Below are 27,939 nucleotides of genomic sequence, written 5' to 3'. Positions count from 1 at the left end.
ATCAAGTGAAGAGAAAAATAGGATAGTAGAAGTAGCAAAATTTTAATTTAAAATAAGTAATTTCGTGTAATAAATATAGACTTACTTCTTAATTTTTAGTTAAAAAATTTTTCACCTATAGTATTATGAAATTGAAATTGTTTTTTGGAATTTAATTAAATTTGTAAAAAATTAATTAACTGTTCCCACCAACAAAGTTACTAAATTTATAAATTAGGTCAAGTTTTAAAATTTTAAGATTGAATTAACCTTATTCAAATTATCACAGTTATCTAATTATTATAAACTTTTCTTTTTATTATTTTGAATATGCTAAATATCATCTTTAGTGCGTGTATTCTTTTTATAATATTGATTGCAATTCCTGTCTTGTTAGATTCGCACTTTATTTTCAGTTTTTATCTTTTTAGATTCTTTTTTTTTTCCATTGTTTATTTATTTTATTTTTAGATTCTCTCCCTCTTTGTTATACATTATTTTAAAGTACATGATATATAAATATAAAAATTTATAAAATATAAATAAAGAAATTTAGGTCAAATTGCTTTAAACCCTCGTTGTACTTTCAACTTTATTCGGTTTGAGTGGTCAGATTTTCAAACGTTTTTATTTAGTCCCTCATTCTATTAAAGTTTTATGATGAAGAGACCTATTTTTCAACCACATCATTGTTAATTATTATTTTTTTATTACAAACAGAAAAAGACGGAACAAAAAAAATTAAAGGAAAATTGTATCCATTGGAGCATCAATAATTCATAGTGGGGGTCTTCCAATCATATCTGTGAATGTCTGTTTCTTCAAGTCTGACACGCTAGCTTATAAGTAGTAGATTACAAACACGTGGAGTGAAGAGAAAGCTAACGACAAAACTTCGCCTCTAATGGTGATCTTTGAGTTCACCACGATGTCGAACCCCTTGTCAGCAAGGTGTCGCACCAGGTCATCGAAGTCAGGAAGCTTCTTCATCACTGATTCCAAGAACTCGAAGTTCTTCATCTTCGCCTGATGATCAGCCTTTTCTACAGCACACTCAACCGCTTTTCTGTCAGCACGTTCCTCAGCAGCCTTGGCTCTTGACTCCATCGTTTGGATGTCGACCCGAGCCTGACTCAGAAGGTGCTCCTGGGAAGTGATTGTCTTGTTCAGCTCGTCCATCTCCTTACAAAGCTTCATCATTTCTGCCTTCAACTCCTGTCTGGTCACCTTGCCTGGTTTTCCTGAGTAAAGTTGGTCTTCTTAACAGTAAGCTCTTGGCTAACGATCTTGCCAGTGTGGGAGGCTGTGAAGTGAAGCCGAGCCAGGTCGTCGATGAGACATTGCGCTCGATTTCTCCAGGAAGGCTTCATAGCTCGTCTGCAACATCTGAGCTGAACTAGCTTTATACACTGTCAGAGCGGCGTCACGAACAGTTTCCCCAGCGAAGCTACTCTTGAAGGGGTACGAGAAGTCCATCACTGACAAAGACTGAGATCTGATCTCATCCTCCAAGTGAATGCTGATCGGCCTCGGAGGAGAGCGAGACGAGGCTTCATAAGAGCGCTTCCCCTTCGAGTCAGAAGACTGACCCTTCCGTCCAAACGACTAGAAGGGTAGCACAGTCTGTAGTGGATCAGCTCGGATGGCGTGAGAAGAACCCTCTAACACTAATGCAGTCCCTTCCGACCTCCAGCGGTTCTGAGGGGCATCGCCTACAGCAGGTCGGTTAGTGGAACGCTTGCGGTTCATTGAGTTGCACAGCTTAGACACCATTCGAGACGATTTGATCGGTCAGGTTTGAGCTGAGCAAGTGCACACTGATGAAGGTTCACGTCGTCAAGAAGGCCCTTGTACTAGATCTTGTCGCACACGATTCGACTCTTGATTTCCTCTGAGTGCTCTTTAATCCGAGGTGCGAGTTGAGGTACAGTTATACAAATAGAGTGTTAGATCACTATATATATATATAAGAAAGCACGATGCAAAACATCAACAACGCATGAGCTGAACTCCCTATGATGATCGACTCGACATATACGTACCTAACTCTCCGAACTCACTAGGGACCTGACAGAATGGCTCTTCGTCCCTGGTGATGAGCCTTCACCCGAGACGAGGAACCACTTATCCCGCTAGTGATTATTGGCTGAGGGAGAGTCCACTATCTTGCTGAAGCTATTCCGAGCCGATATGTAATACCGACCCGGATACTCTTTGTAGGGTTTGATGATGTGGGTGGGGAAGAATTATCGTACATCTAAGAGTAAACCATCCTCGCCTGCACTAAAGCTCCACCAAGTGAACCACAGACCGAGCAGAGTGGCCCACCCGTTCGGTGCTAGCTGAGCTAGGGTTAGGTTGGTGGCCGAGAGGAATTTTTGGATAAAAGGGTGCAGGGGGAAACGAAGCCCACGGTCGAATATTTGAGGATAAAGACCTACCCACCTTGACCGAGGGTCATCTAAACTCTCGTCAACCCGAGATAATCACATATTTTTACTGTCAGGGATCCTATAAGCTTCCGTAAGTTTGGATAGGCCTGCCTCGGTATAGATTGAGGGAGGAAGTTCGGGACAAGGCTCGACTCGACCAGAGGTTGAAGCACCTATATTCCCCTCCATAGTTTGGTTCGGCTCTATCCTAAATGCTGGCTCTACCATAAGCCGTGAGGTACCCTCACCTAGATTACTACAGATCTTGAAGATTATTCTACTTGATTCCGAGGAAGAGTCACTCATAAAGAAATAAATGAGAAGATTGACCAAAATGGATTTTTGAAGCTGAAGAAAGCTTGGGAATGAGAGAAAAGTTGAGAGAATTCACGGATTAAAGTGTGGACAAATGAAGAAGTGAATCTCCCTATTTATAGAAAATTGGAACTTCATCTCAGCCGTCCGTCGATTTCGAAATCAATGGCCAGGATTCAATCCCGTCAAAAGACAGTTGGTAGTGACATCACCCTACATCAGCTCAACCCTTCATATTACATCTGATTGGTCAGATGCCTCGCGGATCATCTTCTCTAACAGTAACACTAAACTGACCTGAGCGCCTCAGTATAGTGGGGGCCAATGTTGGAAGGCATTCTCACCCTTACACGTGACCTACGTTGGTTGGATCACGAACAGTACGCATGACAGATGTTATTAATCTCCAAGTTTCATCAACTTCGATCACATGAATGTGCCCAAACGGACGCCTTGCGTGGCCGAGCCAATCTAAGCTCATTCAGGTTCACTCTGATCAATTTAGCTGAACGATCTAGGTTCACCTCGACTCAGCCCCAGACTCCGACAGACTCCACGACAACACTCCGTGATTCACGACAACCTTAAAAAATCGTTGAGGCGCTGTCGGGATGGTTGTTGGGGAAGTCGCCTATAAACAAAATCATTTCGCTTCATTTCGAGGTACGCGAACAACTCAATTCTCTCTCCTGAGTTGATTTGGAAATTTGGTGACTTTATAGCATCGGAGTGCTTACTCTGTTTTGTAGAAAACGACAACTAAAATTAATCTAATAACCATTAAATCAACTATCTTAGAATATATTGGGAATTAAATATTACAAAGCCTATGTCTCTTTACTACTCTCCCTCTCAGGTTAATATTCACTTGTTTTTTTCTTTTGTCTTATTCCTTTTTAAAACTTTGACAAAGACTTATTTATTTATTTATTTCTATGTATTTATCTTTTTTGGATTCTTTTTATTTAACTTTATTTGATTGTTTGTTGAGATTCTCTTCTTTTATTTTTAAAACTTTACTTTTTCTTGTTCCAATCTACGTGTATTCTTTTTGCTTTTTGTTTGAGTTTTATTTCTATTCTAAATTTATTCCTTATAAGAAAAAAAAAAGAGAAAATCCTTAGCCTTTTTTTTCTTTGACGATGTCTTTTTACTTTACCTAATATTACACTATTATACAAAGGGCTTACGCTGACTCAGAATATACACAGAACTCCCTTTTCTGAAAATTATTTCATATCACAAAAAAATAATAAAATTAAGAAATTAAATGGTAACAAATTTAATTTTATCCCCAAGTATATTGAATTTTTTCCAATTAAGTTCTTGTATCACAAAAGTAATAAGTTTATAGTTCAAAAATTCCAAAATTTAGAGATGGAATTCTTATCGTTTGAGATGGTATTAAATGTCTTATTCTTTCAACTTGATTCATTTTAAACTATATCAAAATTGATTTTTAGTTCATATGAGATAAATTATCAATTTTATAGGTGGACATGTCTACTTCATCAAACCAAAAACATAGGTTTTTTTCTCTAGTTCGATAAATTGTGGAGGTGGCAAATTGAACTGTTGACCTTTGAAATGATAATAAGTATCTTATCAATGAAATTTGTTCGAATTGACAACTAAAAACATAGAGTTAACAACCAATCATCTCATCTGGTGGATTGATAATATTTCGCAGCAACAACAAGAACTTGTTTTAAAAAAATCAATACAAGTAAACAATAACCTAAAGTTGAAAAATAACACAAACATTTAACCTTAAATTATAAATATTTAGCCTATAATTTGAATTAAAAAATTGCAAATTATTTTAGTCTAATTTTAAAATTAGAAATATAATGAGGTAAATGATTCTATTGAGTTTATTTATTAGCTAAGAAGCAAGGCCAATGATGTGGGTTTAGTAAAGCTTACATAAAGTACCAAGGTCACACACACCAACCAATCCAAATCCCCAATAATGGGGAAACTTTTTTTCTATTTTTTATTTTTATTATTATTATTTTTTTTAGCAAAAGTAATGTGACCTACCAACTACTTGGAGCAATTATCTTCTTTTTTAAGGGCAAACCTTGCAAATATCAAATTTTATTTATTTCTATTATTATAATTCAAGAATTTCTACTTTTTAACCTTTGGGATTCTTCTAGTTTTATTTGTAACATTGCTACAAAATGGTTAAAATGTTATACCCCACTACTAAGTTTTTAATTACTAAAAAATTCTACTTAAAAAATTACTAATAAATTCTACTATTTATATGAGGGATAACATCCTCATTAGTATAAAACTTTTTGGGTGAAACCAAAAGCAAAGTCGTAAGGATTATGTCTAAATGAGACAATATCATATCATTGTGAGGACGTAAATAATCTCTGGTCTGAATGGACTCACAACAATTATATGTAACTTTATATATACTTTCATTTAATTAAATTATTAACTTGCATTTCATCAACAAATATTTAGTGTTATATTTTATATACTAGTATTGAACATTAAAAAGTTATTATTCATACAATGATCAATATAGCATTCATTTATTCGCCTGATAAGATATATATCTCGACTAAAAAGTCAATTATGTTTAAATATTTGTATCTCATTCGTAGGCCATAAATTCGAACTTTTACTCTTTATCCATGATGCAATAATCTAATTTGATTTATATAAAATATTAGGAACACTAGACTAGATATTACTTATGGAACTTTGTTTCCGTAATAATTGAAATGAGAGTTCTTTATTGAAAAATGTCACATTCCAAATAAAGATTAAAATGTTTGACCCATTGTTTACCTTGACAAAAATAACTTTATAGTAAGCATAAGAGTAAACTCGTTGACAAATATTTGACCACTAAAAACTATAAAAAAAAGTTTAAATTATATTTTGTCGATGTATTTTCAAATTTTGCTATTTTCTTCCCCATAATTTTTTGGTTATCTGTTTTGATTTTGGTACTTTTTTAAAAATGATCATTTTAGTTCTTGCTTGCAAAATTTAGACACAATTTCGATACACATCAAAAATTGTCGTGCTAAAATTTTAAGAAATTAAAAAATATAATAAATAGTAAAAAATATCCATGTTAAGAGTATAAAAATCAAAATAAACACTTTAAAAGTATATATTAACTAGAACGAACAAAAACTACAAATATATGGATAAAATAAACATTTTGATGGTACAGAGATCACCTGACAAGTAGAGAAGTGATCAAAATAGTTGTTATACCAAAAATGATATATATATAATTGATCAATTTTAAAATTTATAGAATTGATCAAAAGGGCCTTAATTACAAATAGGCTCTAAGTTTGGGACCTGATTTATCAATAACTATAAGTTTGGAAATTACCAGAAAGGCCAAAAATCAGAACCGTCCAAACCGACAATCTTGACTGTGGAAATTTTGTTGCAGTTTTTGCAGTCTGATCTGAACAGATTCAATAAGGCTTTCAGATGATTTTTCTTCAAGCTTTGATTCTGAAAATTTCGGACGTCAATTCGGTAAATTCGAGCTCTTCCCTTTCGCATGCTTTGCAAACGAAAAAATTCCAGACGGAATCGACATTCTCATGGCGGAATTCAAAACGCCGTTTCTGATTCTGGATTTTCCGGTTTCTTTCCCGTCGTCGTTCGATGGACCAATTCCAGCCGCCATGGATGAATCCACAGCTTCGACCTCTTCGTCTTCGTCATGGCTGATGCTCAATATGTCTGCAACAGAGAGATTTCGGCCTAGACATGGAGAATCAGAAGACTGTTGATCCTCTGAAACTGACCTAATCGACCGGACGGTTTCTTCTCTTCTCTCTGTTCCGCCGTCTCCTTGCTCTGAACTCGGCGGATTGGAATTCGAACCTCCTTGATCTTGATTCGATGGATTTGAAATTGAATGGCCGATGATTTCGACTACGACGGCCTCCTGGCTTACGTTTTCGGACGGATCTTGAACCACCACAACGGCCGCGTCGCTGCGGTGGCGGTACCCTAGCGCCGTCACGGACGGCGGCGGAGTCTCCGGAGGATTAGGATTCGTGGAGGCGATATTGCAGCGGCAGAGAGGGCAACTGGAGTTGGATTTCAACCAAGTATCAATACAAACAAGATGAAAAGCGTGGCTACATTTAGGCAACAATCGCAAACTCTCGTTCTCCTGAAATTCGCTCAAACAAACAGAGCAATCGCTTCCTTCGATCAACCCTTCGTTCTTCTTGAACTTGAAAACCGAGATCGACTTAATCAGCGCCTCGTCCAATCCCGGTCCCGCACCGGACGGCCGCCGCGCATCGTTCATCGCTCGATCCGTCTCGAAATAATCTCCCGGTCCACCGCCCGCACCGCCGCCGCCGCTGTCGACTCTCCGCCGGCAATATTTCGAGACGATCGCGTAGTAAGTGACTAGAACAAAGGCGCTAGCCAAGATCCCGATCACCGCCACTATAAGAGGCGAGAAGAAGGTTCCGGAATCGTCGCTGTCGTCGAGGCCGAAAAACGGCGGCGGCGGGGGGAACACGTACCGGCACCACTGCGGGCAGAACGCGGTGCAGATTCCTTGAGAGCAGTCCTTGAGATTGAACGGATTGAAGGGCGGAGAGGGATCGGGGATTCCGACGGAGTCCATGAGGCGGAATCTGCCGAGGAAGCAGATCTTGCCAAGTCTCGAGCCTCCGGAGAAGTTGCTCTGGTTCAAACTTCAAGCAGAGTGGAGCGGAGGACGGCGGCGGAGGAAAAGTTTTGCAGGGTTTATATTTCAGAGGAAATAAAAAAGAAATAAAGCAGTGGCTCAGCTTCGGGAAACAGACAAGTCTCCTGCCTTTTGCCTCCCGTGCTTTTTTTCCCCCTTCTTTTTTCCTATTCTTTTTACATTCTCTTATAGATTTTGTTTTTGAAATTTAATAATAAACATAAGTAATAAGTTCTTACTTTAATTTCTGAATTTAAATATTTATGTTTGGTATATATGTTTGGTTGTTGGGTCAACTCAAAACTTAGGTAGTCGTTAAAATTTAAATTCAAACTTCAAAAATTTAGAATAAAATATACTTTTTGGTATGTATCTATTGGATCCTACCCTTTGAAAAATAGTTCTAGTCTCTGGAGTTAAACTTTCGATATGAGTTGTATATTTATTTCTTTTATATTATTTTAAATATAATTTTTTCTCATCTCTCTCTTGCTCTCAAGAACAGAACGTCGAGTCCAAACTGTTATGGGATTGAAATTATCTGTTGTCTCAAAATAAGTACACCAAAAAGGAAAAGGAGTTTATTTTTGTACAAATTCATTGATCCAGAGTGTGACAGAAAGATGAATTAAAAGGAAAAGTAAGAATGGAGATGGGAGAAACCTTGTTTATTGTGGGGTGAGAAGACAACGGTGAATCAATGTGGGTTGGTTTTTGTTGTTTTCCTAATTTTAAAATAATATAAAATAAACAAATATAAAACTCGTCATCCCAGTCAACGTTCTATTAGAGTGACTAACTGGACCTCAGACTATTTTCAAATGTTCGGTAAACAAATTGTCACTTTTTGAAACAATGTCCGAGAAACAAATTGTCACTTCTTGAAACATACCCACCCTAAAAATTTAAATATAAATCAAATAAGACAAAATGTAGTTTGTATAATATTAATCATTACAACCAATATTTTTGAGATTGTAAATTAAAATAGAAATTCAAACAGATAACTTGGAAGTTTATGGATTAATTCTTAAAAAAAAAAAAGGGAAGTTGATTAAAAATTTTTAAAATTCAGACTCAAATTCTTTCTAACAAATTCATACGAGAGTTATACTTTTATTTTATTTTAAAATTATTAAACATTTTTGTGTTTATCAACTTTGTTTCGTTTTTTTTTTTTATAGTAAATAGAAATTTTATATCATCAGTTTTTAAAATATTGGATACATGGCACACTCAAGTTATAAATTATGAAATTAAAAGAAGTTATAAATTATGAAATTTATATGATGGAACATAAGATTTTCTTCAGGGCAATATTAAATTTTAATGTCAAAGACTAAGATATATCTTTTTTGTAAAAGTTAGAGTCAATTTATAAAGATCAAAATGAATTAAGTGCAACAATTTGTAGACCTGAATAAAACTTGCATTTTAAAATATAAATATAAGTGGATAAAAAGAAATGTGTTGTTGTGTTGTTTTTAATTATCTAATTAAGAATATGTTTTAATATTTGGTCCTATAATTGAAAGGATTTTCAACTAATCTTCATAAATTAACTTAAAATTCATTTAATTATAATTTAATTCTTTTTAAAGGGCGTTTTGAAATTCTGTATAGATTAAAAATATTTGAGTCAACATGAACTTAACTCAACAATAATTGACATTTATCTCTCATTAATGAGGCATGAGTTCTAATATTCTTAGTCTATCTATTGTACTTAAAAAAAATTCGATATAATATAGGACTTGTGTTTGATGATTGTTTTATTTTAATTTTTAAGTTTTCTGTTTTTACTCACAAATTTGTTGGTATATGTCTTTTATGTTTACTGGAAACACTTACTTCTTAGCTAAATTTAAAAAATAAAAAACAGGTTTTAATTAAAAATCTTGTTTCTTGTAAACACTTTCTAGTTACTTCTTAGCTAAATTTCAATAATAAAAAAAAATAGTTTTTAATTAAAAATCTTTGAGCCTGTTTGACATTCTCTTGTTTTTGCTCCCTTATTTTTAATAATAAAAAACTAGAATGAGATAGCTCCACTCTTACACTTACGAATCTTTTTTGTTTTTTTTTTCTTTTGTTGAAAAGAACACTCATGAATTTAACGATGATAAAATTATATATATATATATATATATATATATATGGAACAAATTGGAAACATGAACCATAAAAAAATATTTTATTTATTGTCTCCAAAATTTTTATACAATTTTAAGAACGTCTTTGTAAAATGGAAACAAGAAACATAAATAGTTGTCAGATGCTTCCAAGAAATAAAAAACAAAAACGTTAGTAAACGAGTCATTTGTTTTTTAAACTCTGTTCAGTAACCATTTTGTTTTTCTTTTTTAAAATTAAGCTTGTAAACCATATTCCTACATATATGTTTATATGTTTTGTTGTCTAATTTTTCATAACAATTTCAAAATCTAAGTCAAAAGTTAAAAAACAAAAACGAAAAACAATATTTTCTTAGTTTCAAAATTGGATTCAGAATTAGAAAATATATTTTTAAATAAATTAAAAAAAGAAAGAAACATACAAGTGTATATATAGTGTTTGTAAGTTTAATTTTCCAACCATAAGACAAGAAGAAAAAAAAGGAAAAAAAAAAAACCTAACAGGCTTTTAATTTTGAAAAAATTTTGCCAATTTTGAAAACTAGACAACGAACGAAAGAACAAAGTAGTACTTATCATCTTAATTTTCAAAGTAAAAAAAAAAAGTTAAAAAAATAATAGTTATCAAATGGTCCTAAGCTTTTTTATTTTTCTAATTTATTATTATTATTATATTTTATTATTGGTTTGAAAGTGACATTACCAAACCCCAAAAGCTAATAATTGATCACACACATCAAAAATCTTGGTGAACCATTTTTGTGCATGTCATCTAATCTATATTTTTTAATTTATTTGTTCATATTTATTAATTTATTACATGGGGGACAATTAAACTAATATTGTTGAAAATATAATTGAATTATTAATCAACAGCTGGCTAAGTTAGAGTTAGAGACAAAGGATATCACTTTTGGAAGCCTGAAATATGGATGAGATATTAAATCCTTTCATTAATATTTAAATTTCATTTTAGTTCATAAATTTTGAGATTATTTTATTTTGTCATTGAATTTTCAAAAGAGTGTGTTTTGAGTCAGTAAAAACTCTCAAATTTATTCAATTATAGTTTTTAACTTTTAATATATTTATTTTTATCCTTAATTAAAAAATAATAATCATTTTAGTTTCTACCGTTATTTTGTTAACAATTGTTTGACATATGCAGTGGCGGATCTAGAAATTTTGTTGAAGAAGGCTTCATACTAGTTTGCAAATAAGTCATTCCTAAATATGCTATACAAACTTGGTATTGAATATTACATCATTCTAGTTTTTATACTATTGTAGATAATTTTTCTAAATTTATTTAGGTAATTTTTTCACGATGATGACTTCATCGATTTTTTTTTTCTTTTATAGTATCACTATTTAGATCTAAAATAAAAAGTTAAACACATAAAAGATGAATGATAATAATTCTATTGTACACACGACAATTTTATATTATAGTCTAAACTTTTAAAAGTAGTTGAAACATGACAATTTTATATTTTAGTCCACACTTTTACTAACTATTACATTTAAAATAACGTCAAACAGTAAAATTCATAATATATAAGATGTAAAGTTATATACTATGAATTTTAATTTTAAGATGTAAAGTTAATAAAAATTTACCTTAGATAATGAATCTCCAAATTTTCGACTTCTTTAGATTATGCAAAATTGAAATTAAAAACTATACAAAATAAGAACAATTGAATATGAAAATTATGATTTTAAAGAAGAAAAAAAAATCAATACAATAATTTAATTTTGAAAAATACCTAACGATAATGTATAAATTGAAAATGAGTCTTACCAACCTATACATTCTCTTCTTTTTCAATTTTTTTTAAAAAAATCATACATATTTGATTGTAAAATTAAAAAAAATGATATATTTGTATAAAAAAATTTTAATTTCTTTTTTTAAAATGAACCTAATCTATAACCTATTTTTCTTTTATAAAAGTAAAATTGACTTTTTTTAATCTATTTTGATTGTAATATATACAGGCATGGAGTGAAGTGACGGAGTGAAGTGACGGTCGTTGTGCCAAAAGTAGATATTAAAATTGAATTTGAATTTTTACATACATATTCTTATTTTACAAAGTTCGGGGGCTGAGCCCTACGTACATCCACCCCTGGACATATGGATAATATGAATTTGAAATATTCATTAAAGTATTCGCCTTTTCTTGTTTTCTTCTTATTCTACGCTCGACAAATGATAGAGAATTGAAACTTTCAACATTTAGAGAGATAAGTAATATCATGACTAATTAAATTATGCTCGAATTGATAACGTGTGTATGTATTAATTAAAGATACGTTAGGTTGATTGAGATTTAAGTAGTAAATGTTAGGTAACACAATAATAATAATTATCAAAATAAAAATTGTTTTTACTCACCTTTAATATTTGACTTGTTAAGTTTTAACTTTTAAAAAATTTAAATACCTAAAGTTAACCAATCATATAGTGTGATCTAATAAATAATAAATTACAATTATAAATCTAATACATCAATATGAAATATAATATTACGATACTAATTCACATCGTTACTGAGTTTGATAATTGTGTAGGAAGATCACATAACTTAACGACATGATCATAAACCCTAACACATCCATACTACTGTTTATAAAAAAATGCATGAATTAAACTTAGAAATTTAACATTAAACATTTAAACAAGTACTAAAATAAAATTGATATTTAAAAAAAAAAAAAATATATATATATATATATATACATAAGTTGGACTTTTCTTACAATAATCGTAGATAAAATAAACCGGGAACATATTCTGCCACCGGTCGTTCCGGTTTCCGGTAAATGCGTCAGTGCTCTGAATCCGGAAATTCCATTAAGCCGGAATTTGCCGGTTTGAAGTCGTCCGTTCACTCGCTCCACCACCTCCGACCACCGCCGGAGGCACAGCTCAAGATCGCGGAACTCATCGATTCTTCAAAAACTAATCGTTTTGGTTTGAGAACAGACAGAATTTCAGGTGAAACTATACAGCGAAACTCCGAGCTCGGCGAAGATGTCGCAGCCGGGAAATCCGGCGAATAGCAGTAGCAGCAACATTAGCATTCCAGTGAGCGAAGCGTACTGGTCTCTGGTTGACAAAGCTGACCGGAAGTTCTCCAAGATCAGGGACCTGCCTTGTTACGAGCGCAATAGGTTTTTTTTCCGCTCTTCAATTTGATATTTTCGAAGTCGATTGTTTGGTTTACGGGAGAAGTCGATCAAATATGATGAACGGAATGATAACTCTTATCTGGATGTTTTGATTCATTTACGTGCTGCTGTAATTTTCTGAAAATATGCTAGGCAGAGGTTGTAATTTGGTCCATTTTTCATCAATTGAAGAATTGAACAATCTCAATTCTGATCGATATTGGTTTTCCCGTTGTATCGTTCGATAATATTTTGCGATTCCTACGACTTTTAATTTCGTGAAGATTGGATAGTGAATTTTGGGCAATTTGGCTCTGAACGTTTGCAGGTATGATGCGTATTTTCACAAGGCGTTCAAAGTGTACACACAGTTGTGGAAATTTCAGCAAGAGAATCGTCAGAAATTGGTAGAGGCAGGGCTGAAGAGATGGGAGATTGGCGAGATTGCGTCACGGATTGCTCAGCTTTACTTTGGGCAATACATGAGGACCAGTGAGGCGAGCTACTTGTCCGAGTCTTACGTATTTTATGAAGCAATATTGACTCGAGAGTACTTCAAGGAGGGATTGTTTCAAGACGTCAGTCTTGCGAACAAGCAGTTGAGATTTCTGTCCAGATTTCTAATGGTGTGCCTCGTTTTGAACCGAAGAGAAATGGTGCATCAATTGGTTAATCAGCTTAAAATGTTGCTCGATGAGTGCAAGAGGACATTCCAGGTGTTTTTCTTACTTATCTCGCTCTAAGTTCTTGGTTATGACTTGTGGGCAAGGTGATAGTGCTGAAGGAATGGATTAGAATATAGAGTTGAGTTGCTTGTGATTGTATTAGCTTCACCAATTGGGCTTTATGGTCTGAATTTTCTATTTCACCTTACATAGTCTAAACTAACCCAGACGTAAGAAATTCTACTGGAACTGCATCTTCTATATGGCAGTATCCGAATTTCGGTTATAGTTTGAAATTGATCACATTCTTGCATATCTGACATAATTAGTTCATTTTTATGGCAAAGGGCAATGTTTTTATCTGTGGAGTGCTGGAGTTAATTGTTTAAAGTGATAGTTTCTTGTAATGTATCATTCTACAATTTTAAGCCGATGCCTGTTTTATTTTTTCGATGCATTTTTCTACGTTCCTGGTGTTTTCTTTTCTTCCTCTTCCCGTTCTATTCTTGCATATTCAACTTTTTCATGTTCTGGTGTTTGCTTTTTTTTTTTCTTTTTACCTGATGAATATGCATATATTTCATTCAAGGTGTAAAGAAAAGATATCGTTTAAATGTGATTGGGATTGCTTACTATCTCTTTCTATTGTTTTTGTAAATTTATTTAGCTCAAATTCATCAATGGCTGCTGACTTATCATTTGGATCTGATATGAACGAATAATGAATCTGGGCTGCTGTTCTAGGAAACGGACTTTAGAGAATGGAAGCTGGTAGTTCAGGAAATAATGAAATTTTTTAAAGCAGATGCCGCCTTTATGAATATCAGGCCTTTCAGATATAGTGTTGTGTTAGAGCCTCATCCAGATTCTCTGACGCCTGTTTCTCCACCACTTACTAAGAGATACTTGAGGTTACAGGATGCTATTCTGAGTAGCTACCATCATAATGAGGTTAGGTATTGAAACCTTCTTATTACCTTGCTTTAAAGAGAAAATATGTTTTTTCTTGAAGTGCTTTAATGGTGTTATTTCAGAAAAATCCAACATAATCCATGTAATATTTTGTGATTATTCATCTTTCCTTCTTTGGTTCTTGATCAGGTCAAGTTTACAGAGCTCACGCTAGACACTTTCAGGATGATTCAAAGCCTGGAATGGGAACCTAGTGGTTCATTTTATCGGCCAAATGTTAATAGAAGTGGGCAGAATGGTGGCTCTGGGCCAAGTCGCAGTAACTTCACACAGGATATTGTGGATCCTACTCTCCCTTCTAATCCTCGGAAGTCTATTTTATACCGTCCTTCAGTGACACATTTTTTAGCAGTTAGTATGATAAGCATACTTTCTATACACCTACTACTTTGTTAAATGGTTCTATTTGTTATATTGACTTACTGAGTATTGACTGTCCACTAGGGCATATTACTGAACATATTTAATTGAAAATACTAGTTGGGTAAGGGTTTTATATTCTCAAGTATGTGTGATTTATTTTTCAGGTTCTAGCTACAATTTGTGAGGAGATGCCAAGTGATGGGGTTCTCTTGATATATTTGTCAGCTTCAGGTTGAGTGGTTTCTTCTAAATTATGTAGTTTATTCTTTGTACTACTCACTGAGAACTGCAATATTTCCCTCAATGTCAAACTACTCAGGTGGTGCAAAGAATGTTTTATCTTCCCCAGCTAGCACAGAAATAGGCTGTGAGTCTATCAACAATGCAGAGGACATTGATAAAACCAGGTCTCCTTGTAGACAAGTTGAAGGAGGCTGCATAGGTCCCCAAGCTGGTTGCTTATCATTCAGTACTCGTGGAAAAGGAGGTACTTTACTATCTGCAAGTTGGAGGGCAGTGTCCTATTTATAACTGTTTCAAAATGAAGATGCAGCAGAAATTTTATTTTGTTTAGAAGTGGCCAACTAGCTTTTATGGATCTTACTTTCCTTCTCCTGTAAGGAAAAAATCTCATCTACTTTACTAGATGTGCCTAACTTAGTTGAAGATCTTTTCATTGGTTCATGGATTGAATTTAGAATCAATATGGGTAAAGTTATTTGGGAGTGATTATCTTTTGCTCTTGTGAAGCATGCTACATGTTCGACAGTAACAAGGCATGGTTGGCTGACACAGTGATGTGGATTTCATTTATTTCTTTTACAGATAGTTGTTGCTATTATTTTTAGAAAAACGCATCAGGTTTATTTGGAAGGAGAGGCATACACGTATTTGAGGATTGCATAGTCTGCAGTGTACATGAAATTTCTTTATGCTTTTTTGGTATTTTAGGACATCTAGTCTTTTTGCACCTTTCTCCCCACATCAATTATTTTCATTTTTTGTCGGCTATATTATTTATAAGTATGCTAGTAAACGGAAGGAACTTGTATGCAGTCTAGGGGTTGGAATTATCTAAAATAGTTGAAAGATATCCTTTTTCATTAAAAAGAAGGCTATAGTAACAGAGACAAAGCATCTTGTTTATAGAGTTTATCAACTAACTTAGCAGTTAGCTAACTTTAGCTTAGAAAAGTACAAACTATATCAATAAGCCTATCTGTTAACAATTATGTGTCAACTAATGACATTAAAACACGAGAAAGTTACACGATTAGCCCTCTAACGTCAAGTTTATTTCTTAGCTTATCTTTTCATCTAATACCTCAATTTATATAACTACTCTGATTGATAATGAATTGCTTGCTTCGAGCCTTTGATCCCTTATAATCCTTAACAGGATTAAGCTGCATAAATCTCATTCACTTAATATTAGTTACAAAAAGGCTGTTTTCCTTTAGTTATTGACTGCGAATCTGAAAAATATATTAAAAAACTAATTTTTTCCTTCCATTTAACAACTCAACTTTCACATTAAATACTCTCATTGGTGAAGAGTTGCTTTTGCTGATCACTTATAGTCCTCTCCAGGTCTAAGCTGCATTTATCCAAGCGACTTAGTTCCATTTACCAGAAGGCCTTTTCTTTTAGTTATTGATAGTGATGCCAGTGAAGCATTTGAGGTTAGTATATTAACCTTGAAGTGATTCATATTTACTATTTTATGCATTGGCTCCAGAAGTTAGTCTTCAATTTTATTGACTAGTCCCATTATACAATGATACACATAATGCTATCATCTTTTATACCAAAGGAATTCACTTTTCTAAATGTGCGCAGGCTATCCATGGAGCAGAAAAGGGAGAGCCAGCTGCAATGCTGTTGTCTTCCAGCACTACTAGTCATACTGTTGCTACCGAATATTCTCGACATGCAAATGGAAGCCTTTTCACCCTTTTTCTCACAGCTCCATTGCATGCTTTCTGTCTATTGCTTGGTATCTCGGGCTCTGAAGTTGAAATGGTATGGTAAAATCTCCTCTCATGTCATGCTTGATAATTGGCACTTCATTTCAAAAAATTTACAAAAAACAAAATGTTTAGGATACATTTAGTAAAGCTGAGAGCATGCTGTCCTCGTCATTAAATGAGTGGGGGCAGTCTTTGGCGACATCAGAGAACCTTAATCAAGTTTGGGCACAGGTTTTGAATGATCCATTCATAAGGCGGCTTCTCCTGAGGTAAGATCTACCACTTTATTATTGCCTTATGCCAGTAAATATTTTGAATTCTTGGCATGCAATTACTGCTATCTTAGATGACCACAATGGTGGTGGAGACTTATGGTTAACTGCGTGACTGAAACTGATGTATGCAGAGTAAAAAAAATCGATGAGCTCTGGGGTTAAAGGTGCTTGCAATTTACTTAATAGAGAGAAAAATTCTGAAGTTGGAAAATGGAGTAGCAGGGTAAAATAGGCTGAGCAAGAAGATGACAGGATTAAATACTTAGAATAAGTTGACTGAAAAGATGTTCAATCTATACACACAATTTGAACATTCATTCTAACTAACTACTATGTGAAACAATCTGGCAAGTTAACTTTTGATATGATGTGAAAGTGATCTTGGTAGTTTGATCTCGTAGAAACTGAAAGAGGAGATGTGTGATTCTTGCCTTACTTGAGACGCTTTTTAAATCATTGTTTTTTTTACACTAAATTCCTCTTTCCAGATTTATATTCTGTCGTACCGTGCTAGCACTTTACGCACCAACCTTCAATAAGAAGGAATTCGTCCCCAAGTGCGTGCCAACCTTGCCCTCATTTATCGATCCGACATCTGCAACATCGCAATCTGTCGTTATGAAGATAGCAAACGTCTTTGGTGTAAGCCAAAGTTTCATCTTCTCCAAAAATCTGGTACTTCCTGAAAGCTAGCAAAGAAATTTGTCCTCATAATTAGTAAGTCTGTACCTCCTACTGCTATTTTGTTTTCTGCTTTTGTGTAAATGAATCAGTTTCTTTGGTTGTGATGAAACATCTTAAAATTCTATTGAAAGTGATTGAATGTTTCTGATATTAACTTTTTCTAGGTAGGAAAATAGGACCCAAATGAACCATTTCAATCATTGATGGTGATATATGTAGAGTGTTTAGAATCCTTTACCAGTTAGCAAAAATGGATCAAATTTCTAAGTTTGTTTTTATAGGAGTGACTACTCAGGATTTGTTCTTTTCTAGTGCTTGCTCTCCGCCAAATGGATTAAAATTTTCTTTTGTTTTTAGTTTCCCCCATGCTTTAATCTCGATTTTAACATAGCTTTTTATATTTTTAAAAGTTTTACTGTTATCTTCAATGAAATATCTTTTTTGTTCGTGAGAAGCAAGAAGAAGAAATCGATGTGACAAGTTATTGGTATTGAACTCCAAAAAGTTGATTATTGTTCGATGCACCATAAGACCAAACTTCTTTTATTTGAATTCAACAAAATATGAGTGGGATTCGAACCTTTGACTTTTTGATTGATGATATATGCTTTAACTAGTTGAGCTATACTCAGGTCGGCATCATCAGACCAAATTTATATTCATTTTCTTCAACTTGACTCGCTTATGCCTTTATGCCATACATACAAAACGTCACCGTATGAAGTTTATATCCTGCATCACCTTGGATTCCTATTGTCTCTTACCAACATAGGAATGTTTAATATGCTTTTAAAGATAGAATTAATTTAAATAGCCATCATTAGTCAACTAAGTTATGATTAGGCCAATGAAAAAAAGTAAAAGGGTAGGAAATGAAATGTTTTATTATTATCTGCTTAATAGTCTCGTGCAATTAATAAAGATGTGTGTAAACTAGCTTAGTCAATCACAGGTATAAAAAGTAAAATTACAAGAGAGAGGGATATTTTACTTAGGGAATAATTTTTTTTTTTAGTTCAACGAGGGGTGGAGTCGACCTTTTGGAACATAAATAATATTTTGACCGATCGAGTTAGTGAATGAAAAAGCTATTTAATATATTTGAATGTTTTTTTTTTCTAATAATGATAGTTTTGCCTATAATAAATCAGACGAGCTTATTTTAGAAGTCTAGACAAAGGTTTCCCACAAGAAAATATCCGACAAAAGAAAATCTTTGTTGTTTTACTTTTTCTTTTTCCTTTGATGAGTGTATCCAAAGCTATCGATACCCATTAAAAATATTTATGTGAGCTGTAGATATTTTGTATCTATTAATCAATAACAGTGGTAATATGTGTCATAATTACAACTAGTTATTGATATGTGTTGAATAACTTTGATGCACCACAAATATTTGTCAGCCAATTTGAACATAGTTCAATTGGTTAAGAGATCTATCTTAGACTAAAAGTTTATGAATTCAAGCCTTCATCTCACATATTGTATTAAAAAAATATTCTTGATTGTGTCATCTTAAAAAGAGATAATATAATCTCGGAAAGAAAAAAATGTTAGGAAATGAAAATTAAAATTTCCCTCACATGACCCAAAATAGTGTTAAGATTATTTACAACAGAACAAAGAGTGAGAGAAAAAAAAAAAGAAAAAAAAAGGCTAATTATATATATATATATATATATATATATATATAATTTTTTTTTTTTTGAAAAGTAATTACAAATATATTTAAAACCGTCAAAATGGCCGCTAGAAGAAATAATTGTGTATATAGGAAAAAGTAGAATAAATGTGAACTGGTGGTTGTTAGATTAGGATTTACTAACGTTGTTGTAAATATTGAAATCACTATAACAAAATCAATTTTGAAAGGAATAAAAACTTTTTTTTTTCTTTTTTTAAAAATAGATCAGTTATGAGAACCGGTATATTAAACTTTGGTCAACATATTGGTATTTCCATCGATATTTTCATGTGTCCATGAGTTAGCATCATGAGGGTTAGATCGACATTTCCATTGTGCTGCAAAAAATATATATATATATATATATATATATATATATATATATATATATATATCAATAAATTATGAAAAATATCACCAATATAGATATAATAATATTACTAATCGTTTTAAATTTATCTAGAAATGGTGAAATACTTATTTGTTAATATAAATATTTTTGACATTTTATTTTTAATTCTATAACCTTTCTAAAAATACTCATCGACATGTATATTTCCATGAAATTGAGACTTCGACATTTTCATCAATATTAATATTTAAAACCTTGATTAGAACACACTAACAAATCGGGAAAAAAAATAAAACACAGTTATCTAAACACTTTTCTAATAGAATTTTGTTATAAAAAGCTTAAAGCTATTTTTTTATCTTTATTTTATTAATTATATCATATAGTCCTCACATTGCTTTTTTTTTATTTTAATTAAATTATAAGTTTAGAATTCTAACTTTATGATTTAAATTGTCCCCCTTTCCTTTGCAATTTGCATCTATCTAAATAAATAAATAAACTTTAACCAAAGTACTTATTCATTCAATGCCCGATTTAACCCTCAGCTTAAAAGACTCATAACATTGGTCCTCACATTGAAACTTTATTAACCTTTTTTTTTTCTTTTGAAATTTGAATGCTTTTTTTTTTAATTGAAAACTTCATATGGGGCAACACAAATGTGAATGTCATGTGTTGGAAGGCGCTTTTACCGTAACACTTGATTGGATCTTGAAGTGCACAGGTGCCGTAAGGTATTAGTTTCCAAGTTTCATCATCTCCGACACTCCCATGCGTCCGAGCCGACGTCTTAGGTGGTCGAGCCGACTTTGGTATTTTACAAGTTTATAACTCATCTCTCATGATGAACTGTCTGTTCTAACCTCGATTCAACCCCAGACTCCGACAAATTCCACGACAACACGCCGTAATTCACGGCAACCTTAAAGAGCCATTGAGGCACTGTCGGGAAGGATGTCGGAGAGGTCGCCTATAAATAGACCAATTCGCTTCACTTTAAGGTACGCGAACAACTCAATTCTCTCTCTTGAGTTGATTTGGACATTCACTAACTTCAGCATCAGAGTGCTAGTCTGTTTTGCAGGTCTTCTACATTGCATCAATGACTTTCTATCTAGTTCATCCAAGCCGATCCAAAGCTAACTGAGTTGATCAGATCAAACATCATGTGTTGTGCTAGCTAGATAAACTAAATTTAAATCTAATTAGGAGTAAACTTGACATACAATAAAGTAATTATGACATTTAAAAGACTAGTGTATTACCACGTGCAATGCACGTATAAATTTTTTTTAATTATAAGGTAACTTAAATTTTATATAATTTCACGTAAAATATTTTAAGTATAATTATTTTAAAAAATAATTAAGATTAATTTTTATATATATTTATTATTATTGACAGCTAATTACTAATAATAAAATGTACTATTTATAATTATTTTTAAAATATATTATTTATAGTTAATTATTAATGATATATTTTGTAAATAAATAAATTAAAAGTAAAGGAAAAAATTATATATTAATAAAAAAGTAAATAGGCATTTTAATATTTTTATTTTTAAATTATTTCAACCTAATATGGGTCCTTTATTTTATTTTTTTAATATTTTGTTTGTTTATTAAATATTTGTTTAGGGCTGAGATTTTGTTGTATATGTTGAATTTTGTAACTAAAACTAAATTATTTTATTGATTTAATTTTATATTATAATTAAAATTATTAAAGAAAAATTCTTCAAATTATAATATTAGAAAATAAAATGACCAAAAGTTTTATATTCCACCTTTTACGATTCTATACAAATTATTGTTTATAATTAATTTATTAATTAAACATTTTTTTAAGTATTGACTTCTATGATTGTTTTTTTTTTCAACAATAAGAACATGAGCTTGTAATTATCTATATTTTAAACAAATATTCTAAATAAAATTGCTCAAAAAAGAAACATTCCAAATAAAAAAAGTACACTTAAACAATAAAAAACATTAGTAACAAAAAGAAAAATCCAAATCCTAAACTAAATAAAATTGCTAAAAAAAGAAACATTCCAAATAAAAAACACACTAATTAGAAAAATAACAATAGTAACAAAAAAAATCCAAGTACTTACTATACACTCATCTTTTAGAGTAAATATGTTCATTCTTGAAGATTGCTTGACAGATACTATTATTCAACTTTGTAAAATTGTGGAATGGTAATGTTACAAACCTAGTATTCGAGATATGTAGATTCAACATATGTCTCTCTTGCAACTTGATGAATATGTCACAAATATCTCGAGATGTTTTCAAGATTGAATCATCTTTGAGAGATGTTTCAAGGAATTAAGAATAAAAAAATATTGAAACTTGTGAAAAACATGTAGAAGAAAACCTATTTTTATAGTAGTAGAGGATAAAACGTTACAAAAGCTTCTCAAATTCTAAAACTCTTGAAATTCTAGTATGAATTTTAATTAAAGAAAAAATTAATTTTATGTTGTTGGAAAACTTTTTGCATTCTAACCTTTTATATTCCATGCATTTATAGTATTGATAATTAATAATTAATAATTAATTTAATATTTGTAATAATATATTAATGGCATAATTTGTAAATTTGTAAATTTAGTGAAGGGCAAAAGTGTCTAAAAATGTTTTTTCTACATCCTACCTTTTTAATATAGTATAGATATATATTTAAATATCATTTAAAATTTCTAATCTCATGTGAAACTTAATTTATAATTAGAAAAATTAAATATAAATTATCCTTTTCGTTGTATTCAATATTACATCTGTCTTAAATTTTAAAAATAGTTCATAATATACTATATTGTTTATCATTTCTTTTCAATTTTCACACTAACATATTTTAAAAAATGTAGTATAAGAATGTTAAATAAATGATACAATTTAACCTTCAAATATCTACTTTGTCATAAAGTTTTAGAAAATAATACTTTTCCTATTGGTTTTGGGAGAACTCACCAAAAAAAAAAAGAAAAGAAAAGAAATATCATTCAATTATTAATAAAAAGATTCAAAAAAAAAAGGTATATCAAATCATCTCTTTTTCTGAGTCTATGACAAATATGTGTCGATAGCCTTTTATAATCTTGTCATGTGCCAAATGAATCCATTTTTACCATTTTAAGAAAATTCTCTAATTATTTAAAAAGAATAATAATTTTTTTTAATTCAAGGTTCGTGGAGTGGATCGAGATGAAAATTTCAATAATTGATGCCTTATCAACTGAGTTGTGTGAAAATTGACAAAAATATAATGTCAATAAGGTGTCATTTGATAACAATTTCATTTTTTTGTTTTTTGTTTTTAAAAATTAAATCTGTTTATGTACCATTCCATGGGTAAGTTTTCGCTTTTTTTAAAAATATGTTTGAATTCTAAGTCTTTTTTTTTGTTTTTTTTAATTTGACATAAATTTTGAAAATATTTATAAAAAGTACTATATAATAAAACGTAGGAACATATATGATTAAGGTGAAACTTCATCTTAGATATACGTCATCGGTACTACGTCTAAAAGACACATGTATGAATATCACAAAGCGCAAGTTCGAGAACCAGTCGAACTGAGGGGTGAGCATACGAACTCGAACCCAACGTTCCAATAGTTAACCGCATAACTATATTTCTCTTCTGATGCGTACGATTCGCCTAAAATTTCGAAGATAACCATGAATTCAAATTCAAATCTTTTACACCAACGGTTATCACGAGGCATTATAAATATCCTTAGGTAAAAGGTATAAGTTACACGAAATTTGTGATTTTGAGTAATACAAAACTTTTTTCGATCCTCTACTGGCTAAGGCTTCAGAGTGCTAACTCCTTTTTGCAGGATTCTTTCTTCGAGTGATCTTGAAACTAATATTTCTGTAAAAATAAGGTGAAACTAATATTTCTAAGCTTTTGAAAAAAAATGTAAAATAAAGAATCAAATGGTTATTCGAATAAATAAAAGTGAGGAAATAAATAAGCTTTTAAATGGTTTAAAATCGGTAACAATTTAGTTTTTGAGCTTTAATATGTAACAATTTAGTCATTGTAATTTAAAGTTTGTAATGATTTAGTCTTTATCGTGAAATATTTTAGTTGAGTTTCTTATATATGTAGATTGATAAATTAAAGAGAGACCAAATATATTTATAAATTAGAAATATTAAATTGTTATATGATAAAATTTGATAATTAATTATAATTAACTTTTTCACGGTATGGACTAAATTGTTAGAAATTTTAAATCATAGGGACAGGGACCAATTCGTTACAAACTAAAGTTCAGGAACTAAATCGTTATTTTAGTGAAAGTACATGGACTAAAACGTTACAAACTAAAATTTATCGTTATTTTAGTGAAAGTACAAGGACAAAATGTGTTTTTTAACCTATATAAAGTTTTGTTGATCCTTTTGAAAATTTTTGGCTTTGTATGCAAATGATTTTTTAGTACAATAAATGAAGTGAAAAAATTCGAACTCATAAACTCTTGATTAAAGATGCATACTAATTATCATTAAACTAAATCCACAGTGACCTATTGTTCGGGAGTGAAAAGAATCCAACAACTCTTACAAATTTATTAGAGAGAGAGAGGAAATAACATTGTCTATTATGACATACCATTCACGTGCTTTAATCTTTATTTTTAGACTATGGTCAACCATAATGATTTATGTCGACATACACTATAATTTTAGAAAAAGTATAATATATTGTCTTTCTTGATTAATTGCTCCTATTTTTATGTAAAAGTGAACATAGTTGAGCGATAATTTGAAATGATAAATAAAAAAAAAAAAGAGAAAGAGGTTAATTTTTGTTTTTCGTCTCAATACTCTTCACTTTAGTTTCAATTTTATAGTCCATTTGTATGTTTGAAAAATTTAGGTTGCGTTTAGTTGGTGATCTCAAAACAAGATATTCAAAAAAAAAAAAAAAAATTGTTGTATTTAATGTTTTTAGCATTTTCAAATAGGAAGATACTTGCCTCTTTATGTGTGAGAACTAATTTTTTTGCCTTTATTATCATTAAATGTTTGACAACGACAATTAAAAGGGAGAAACGTACGCATAAACATAAATTTTTTTTTAAATAATGAGTTTTCAATTGAAAGGTAGTGAGGACACGATTTTGTGCGGGACCTAAGTATTTTCTTTGAAATATGTGTTTGGGGTAGATTCGTAAACTGGATCTCAATTTAAAAATTGTTTTTAGTAATATATTTTAAAATTAGTGGTAACTACCGACTAAATATTTAATTCAATCTAAAATATTATTAATATATATATATATATATATTATTTACATATTTGAAAATATTGGAAACTCATTTTTAGAATTTTTTTTTATCACAGAATCTAAAAATAGTTTTAAAAAATAAATATGTGAAATAAATATTCGTTGAATCCATTTAATTAAAAAGGGAAAATTATCAGATTCATCTTTCATTTTAGATGGATAACAAAATCTGGTAGAGGACAAATTATTTGTACTTGTACTCCATAAAACGCAGTAAAATTCAATTATGTATCATTAATTTTAACTCTATAACTTCAATTCAACAAATAATATCTCAAAACTCAATTGTCGACTCACGTGACATTACTAGGCCTCTCAACAATATAGAGCTAGAAGTTTTTTTTATAAAGAATGACAAAGATAAATATGTATCACATCCTGAAATTTATTCCATTATTAGTAAATAATTTGTTATATATTAAATTTGTATTACTTCCCACTAACACCAACGACATCCACCACACATATTGTACTGAAAAAAATAATGATATCAAGAAAGTTTTGATGAAGGATTAGAACACTAATATTTTATCATATTTAATGTGAATGTAATTATTTGAGGAGGGTTAATATTCTTAATTAATTAATAAAACAGTTGGGAAAATTATTAAAAAAAAAATTAATGAAGGTGTCATAGAAGAAAAAGAGGCTAAGATAAGGTGCTTTTAATTCATATTTGACAAGATTTTACAACCAATCAAATGCTGCTGATTGGTTGAGAGGAGGAGACATATCAGCCGTTGGATGTTTAATTAAACCCTAATGGGAAAAACAGTTGCCTTTGGGGAACAAATCGTTGAGTGCCTCCTCAACTCCTAATTAAAGTTGCCCTTTAAATTAATCACACCCAATGCTCTTTTTCTTCGTTACATTTTTCCCGTCTTATTCACGTTCCATTTTCAATTTAATGTTTGATTTAAATATTAGCTGTACTTGATCAGCCATTTGTACGTTCCGTAATAATTCTTTTTTTTTTATTATTATTATTTTTCATTTTCAAGAAACGTTTCTCAAATTATATAACTAATATGTTATTTCTGAAAAATATATTTAACTAGTTTCTAAGCATTCTTAAAAAGAAAAAAAAAAAAGCTAAAAGTATTTTTGTTTCAATGAAAAGAGGGGACAAATAATATATGAAAGTACAATTCGTTTAGAAGAAAAAAAAAAGTACAATAATTATATTTTTATAATAATGTTTCAAATTTGGTTAATATTTCGGACCTAAAGTTAAATCCGTACAATTATTTTACTAGCTAAATGCCAAATATACCCCTAGTATATTGTGAATTCACTTTTGTTCTTTGGAAATATATTATTTGTGATCATGCCTGTGTATTATAGTAATGTGATTTAATAATTTGCAAAATTATAGTAAGATATTTACTATTGTGTTAAATAATGTAAGTGCGAATTTTAAAAGAAAAGTAACATAATTGGATGTGTCACGTTTAGCATGATGGTGACTAAAAAAAGGATATTGTAAATTGTTTTTAAATTATGAAAGATTGTTTATTTTTCTAGATTCATGATGTCAGAAATCAAACATCGATGTGTTTAGCTCAACAATAATTAGCAATCTCTGGTTAAGAGATTATAAATTCGGATCTCCCACTCCTACTTGTTGTACTAAAAAAAACTGTTGAGAAATCACAATTAGTCTACTAATTTATCCCATTAGCTTATCATATCAATGTTGTTAAGGGTATCAACTAAAACATGTGGTTTTAATATAAAGTTTAAGAATGTTATTGAATTTTTTTAAAGATTAGAGACTAAAAGGATATGACGTTTAAAGTTATGAACATATTTGATTAACCATTTTTTAGAGTTATTTTCTTAGGAAAAATACAATTTGGTCCTTGAGTTTTGAACTAGGTGTCAATTTGGTTTGTAAGGTTTCAAGATGAACATTTTTAGTCATGAAGTTTGAAATAGTTGTCTATTTGGTTCATGAAATTTAAAAACAGACATTTTTTGTCCTGAAGTTTGAAAAATCCTTCTACCTCAAATGTTTAATACCTAGTTGGAAATGTCCAGTCACATATCAATTGTCACGTCATTTTTCCACAAATTTTCAAAGTTTAGAGATTAAAAATGTGTATTTTTAAACTTCAGATATCAAATAAACACATGCTCCAGACTTCAAGGATAAAAAATGTTAATTTTGATACTTTAAGGAACAAATTAATACCTATTCAAAATTTCGTGGACTAAAAGTGTATTTTCTCTCATATCCTTTTGAGTATTTGTTTGCAAAAGAAAAACATTTAGTCTCAAATAATTTGAAGTGAGTTACAATTTGGATCATATGACTTAACTAAATATCTCAAATTAGGCCTTTCATTGTCAATTGTTTAATGTAGCACAAAGATAAAACATTCTATGAAATTCACTTCAATTTTTGTATTAACATCTAGTTTTAGACGAACATGAACTTAGCTTACTAGTAATCTCTCGCTTGTTGTAAAAAAAAATTAGGAGGTATGAGATTTAAATTTCCGATTTTATGGGGATGAATAGATGTTAATTATCGTTGAGTTATGCTCATATTAACCAATCAATTTTATTTTTGACATACTATTTACTTAAAAGCTAGTTAATCAACTCTCTACTATATTTAAAGGAAAACTATCAACAAGAATTTATGATATATAATTGAAACTTTTAAAACAACGCGGACCCGATTTGAGACCAAATTAATATTATATAACTAAAACAAAAATTTAATTCTTTTTCTCTATGGTTAAATAATTGTATATATAATAGGTGTGTGAATAATTGCCATCTAAATCACAGCATACCAATCAACCTTATGGTCCATTATGGTAAATTGGAGAGGGTGTACTTCACATTAAAAAAGAAAAGAAAAAACTATATGACAAAAAAAAGCACCAAGGTCATATAATTT

The 27,939-nt window shown here is 30.9% G+C and overlaps 2 protein-coding genes and 1 long non-coding RNA gene across 3 annotated transcripts; 1 reads left to right on the top strand and 2 right to left on the bottom strand.

Annotated features, from left to right (window-relative positions):
* Positions 1 to 722: 722 nt before the first annotated feature.
* LOC148210472 (uncharacterized) lies at positions 723 to 3,568 on the bottom strand. Its single transcript, XR_015792147.1, has 2 exons — positions 2,022 to 3,568; positions 723 to 1,879 (listed from the first exon to the last, which is right to left on the bottom strand). It is a non-coding gene; the product is annotated as an uncharacterized LOC148210472 (long non-coding RNA).
* A 2,268-nt stretch (positions 3,569 to 5,836) lies between these two features.
* LOC111022765 (RING-H2 finger protein ATL51) lies at positions 5,837 to 7,700 on the bottom strand. The gene has a single exon (XM_022300009.2). It carries the CDS (start codon positions 7,366 to 7,368, stop codon positions 6,244 to 6,246), a length of 1,125 nt encoding a protein of 374 aa, XP_022155701.1. The 5' UTR covers positions 7,369 to 7,700; the 3' UTR covers positions 5,837 to 6,243.
* Positions 7,701 to 12,342: 4,642 nt separating this feature from the next.
* Positions 12,343 to 17,822, top strand: LOC111022810 (signal transducer, putative (DUF3550/UPF0682)). Its single transcript, XM_022300073.2, has 10 exons — positions 12,343 to 12,746; positions 13,072 to 13,459; positions 14,153 to 14,359; positions 14,510 to 14,731; positions 14,908 to 14,974; positions 15,063 to 15,230; positions 16,334 to 16,425; positions 16,583 to 16,765; positions 16,846 to 16,982; positions 17,477 to 17,822. The coding sequence occupies exons 1-10, from the start codon at positions 12,607 to 12,609 to the stop codon at positions 17,679 to 17,681; spliced, it is 1,809 nt and encodes a 602-aa protein (XP_022155765.1). The 5' UTR covers positions 12,343 to 12,606; the 3' UTR covers positions 17,682 to 17,822.
* Positions 17,823 to 27,939: the final 10,117 nt, after the last annotated feature.

Source organism: Momordica charantia (assembly GCF_013281855.1).
Source record: "Momordica charantia cultivar OHB3-1 chromosome 7 unlocalized genomic scaffold, Mcharantia_2.0 BLBB01000007.1, whole genome shotgun sequence".
Classification (NCBI taxonomy): domain Eukaryota; kingdom Viridiplantae; phylum Streptophyta; class Magnoliopsida; order Cucurbitales; family Cucurbitaceae; genus Momordica; species Momordica charantia.
This window is presented reverse-complemented; position numbering and strand designations above follow the sequence as displayed.

Excerpts from the sequence above, each read along its gene's own strand:
- LOC111022810 (XM_022300073.2), top strand. The coding sequence starts at position 12,607 with ATGTCGCAGCCGGGAAATCCGGCGAATAGCAGTAGCAGCAACATTAGC. Across the intron at positions 14,360-14,509 it reads GTAGCTACCATCATAATGAG|GTCAAGTTTACAGAGCTCAC; the intron begins GTTAGGTATTGA and ends GTTCTTGATCAG. Across the intron at positions 14,732-14,907 it reads CAGTGACACATTTTTTAGCA|GTTCTAGCTACAATTTGTGA; the intron begins GTTAGTATGATA and ends TTTATTTTTCAG.
- LOC111022765 (XM_022300009.2), bottom strand. The coding sequence starts at position 7,368 with ATGGACTCCGTCGGAATCCCCGATCCCTCTCCGCCCTTCAATCCGTTC.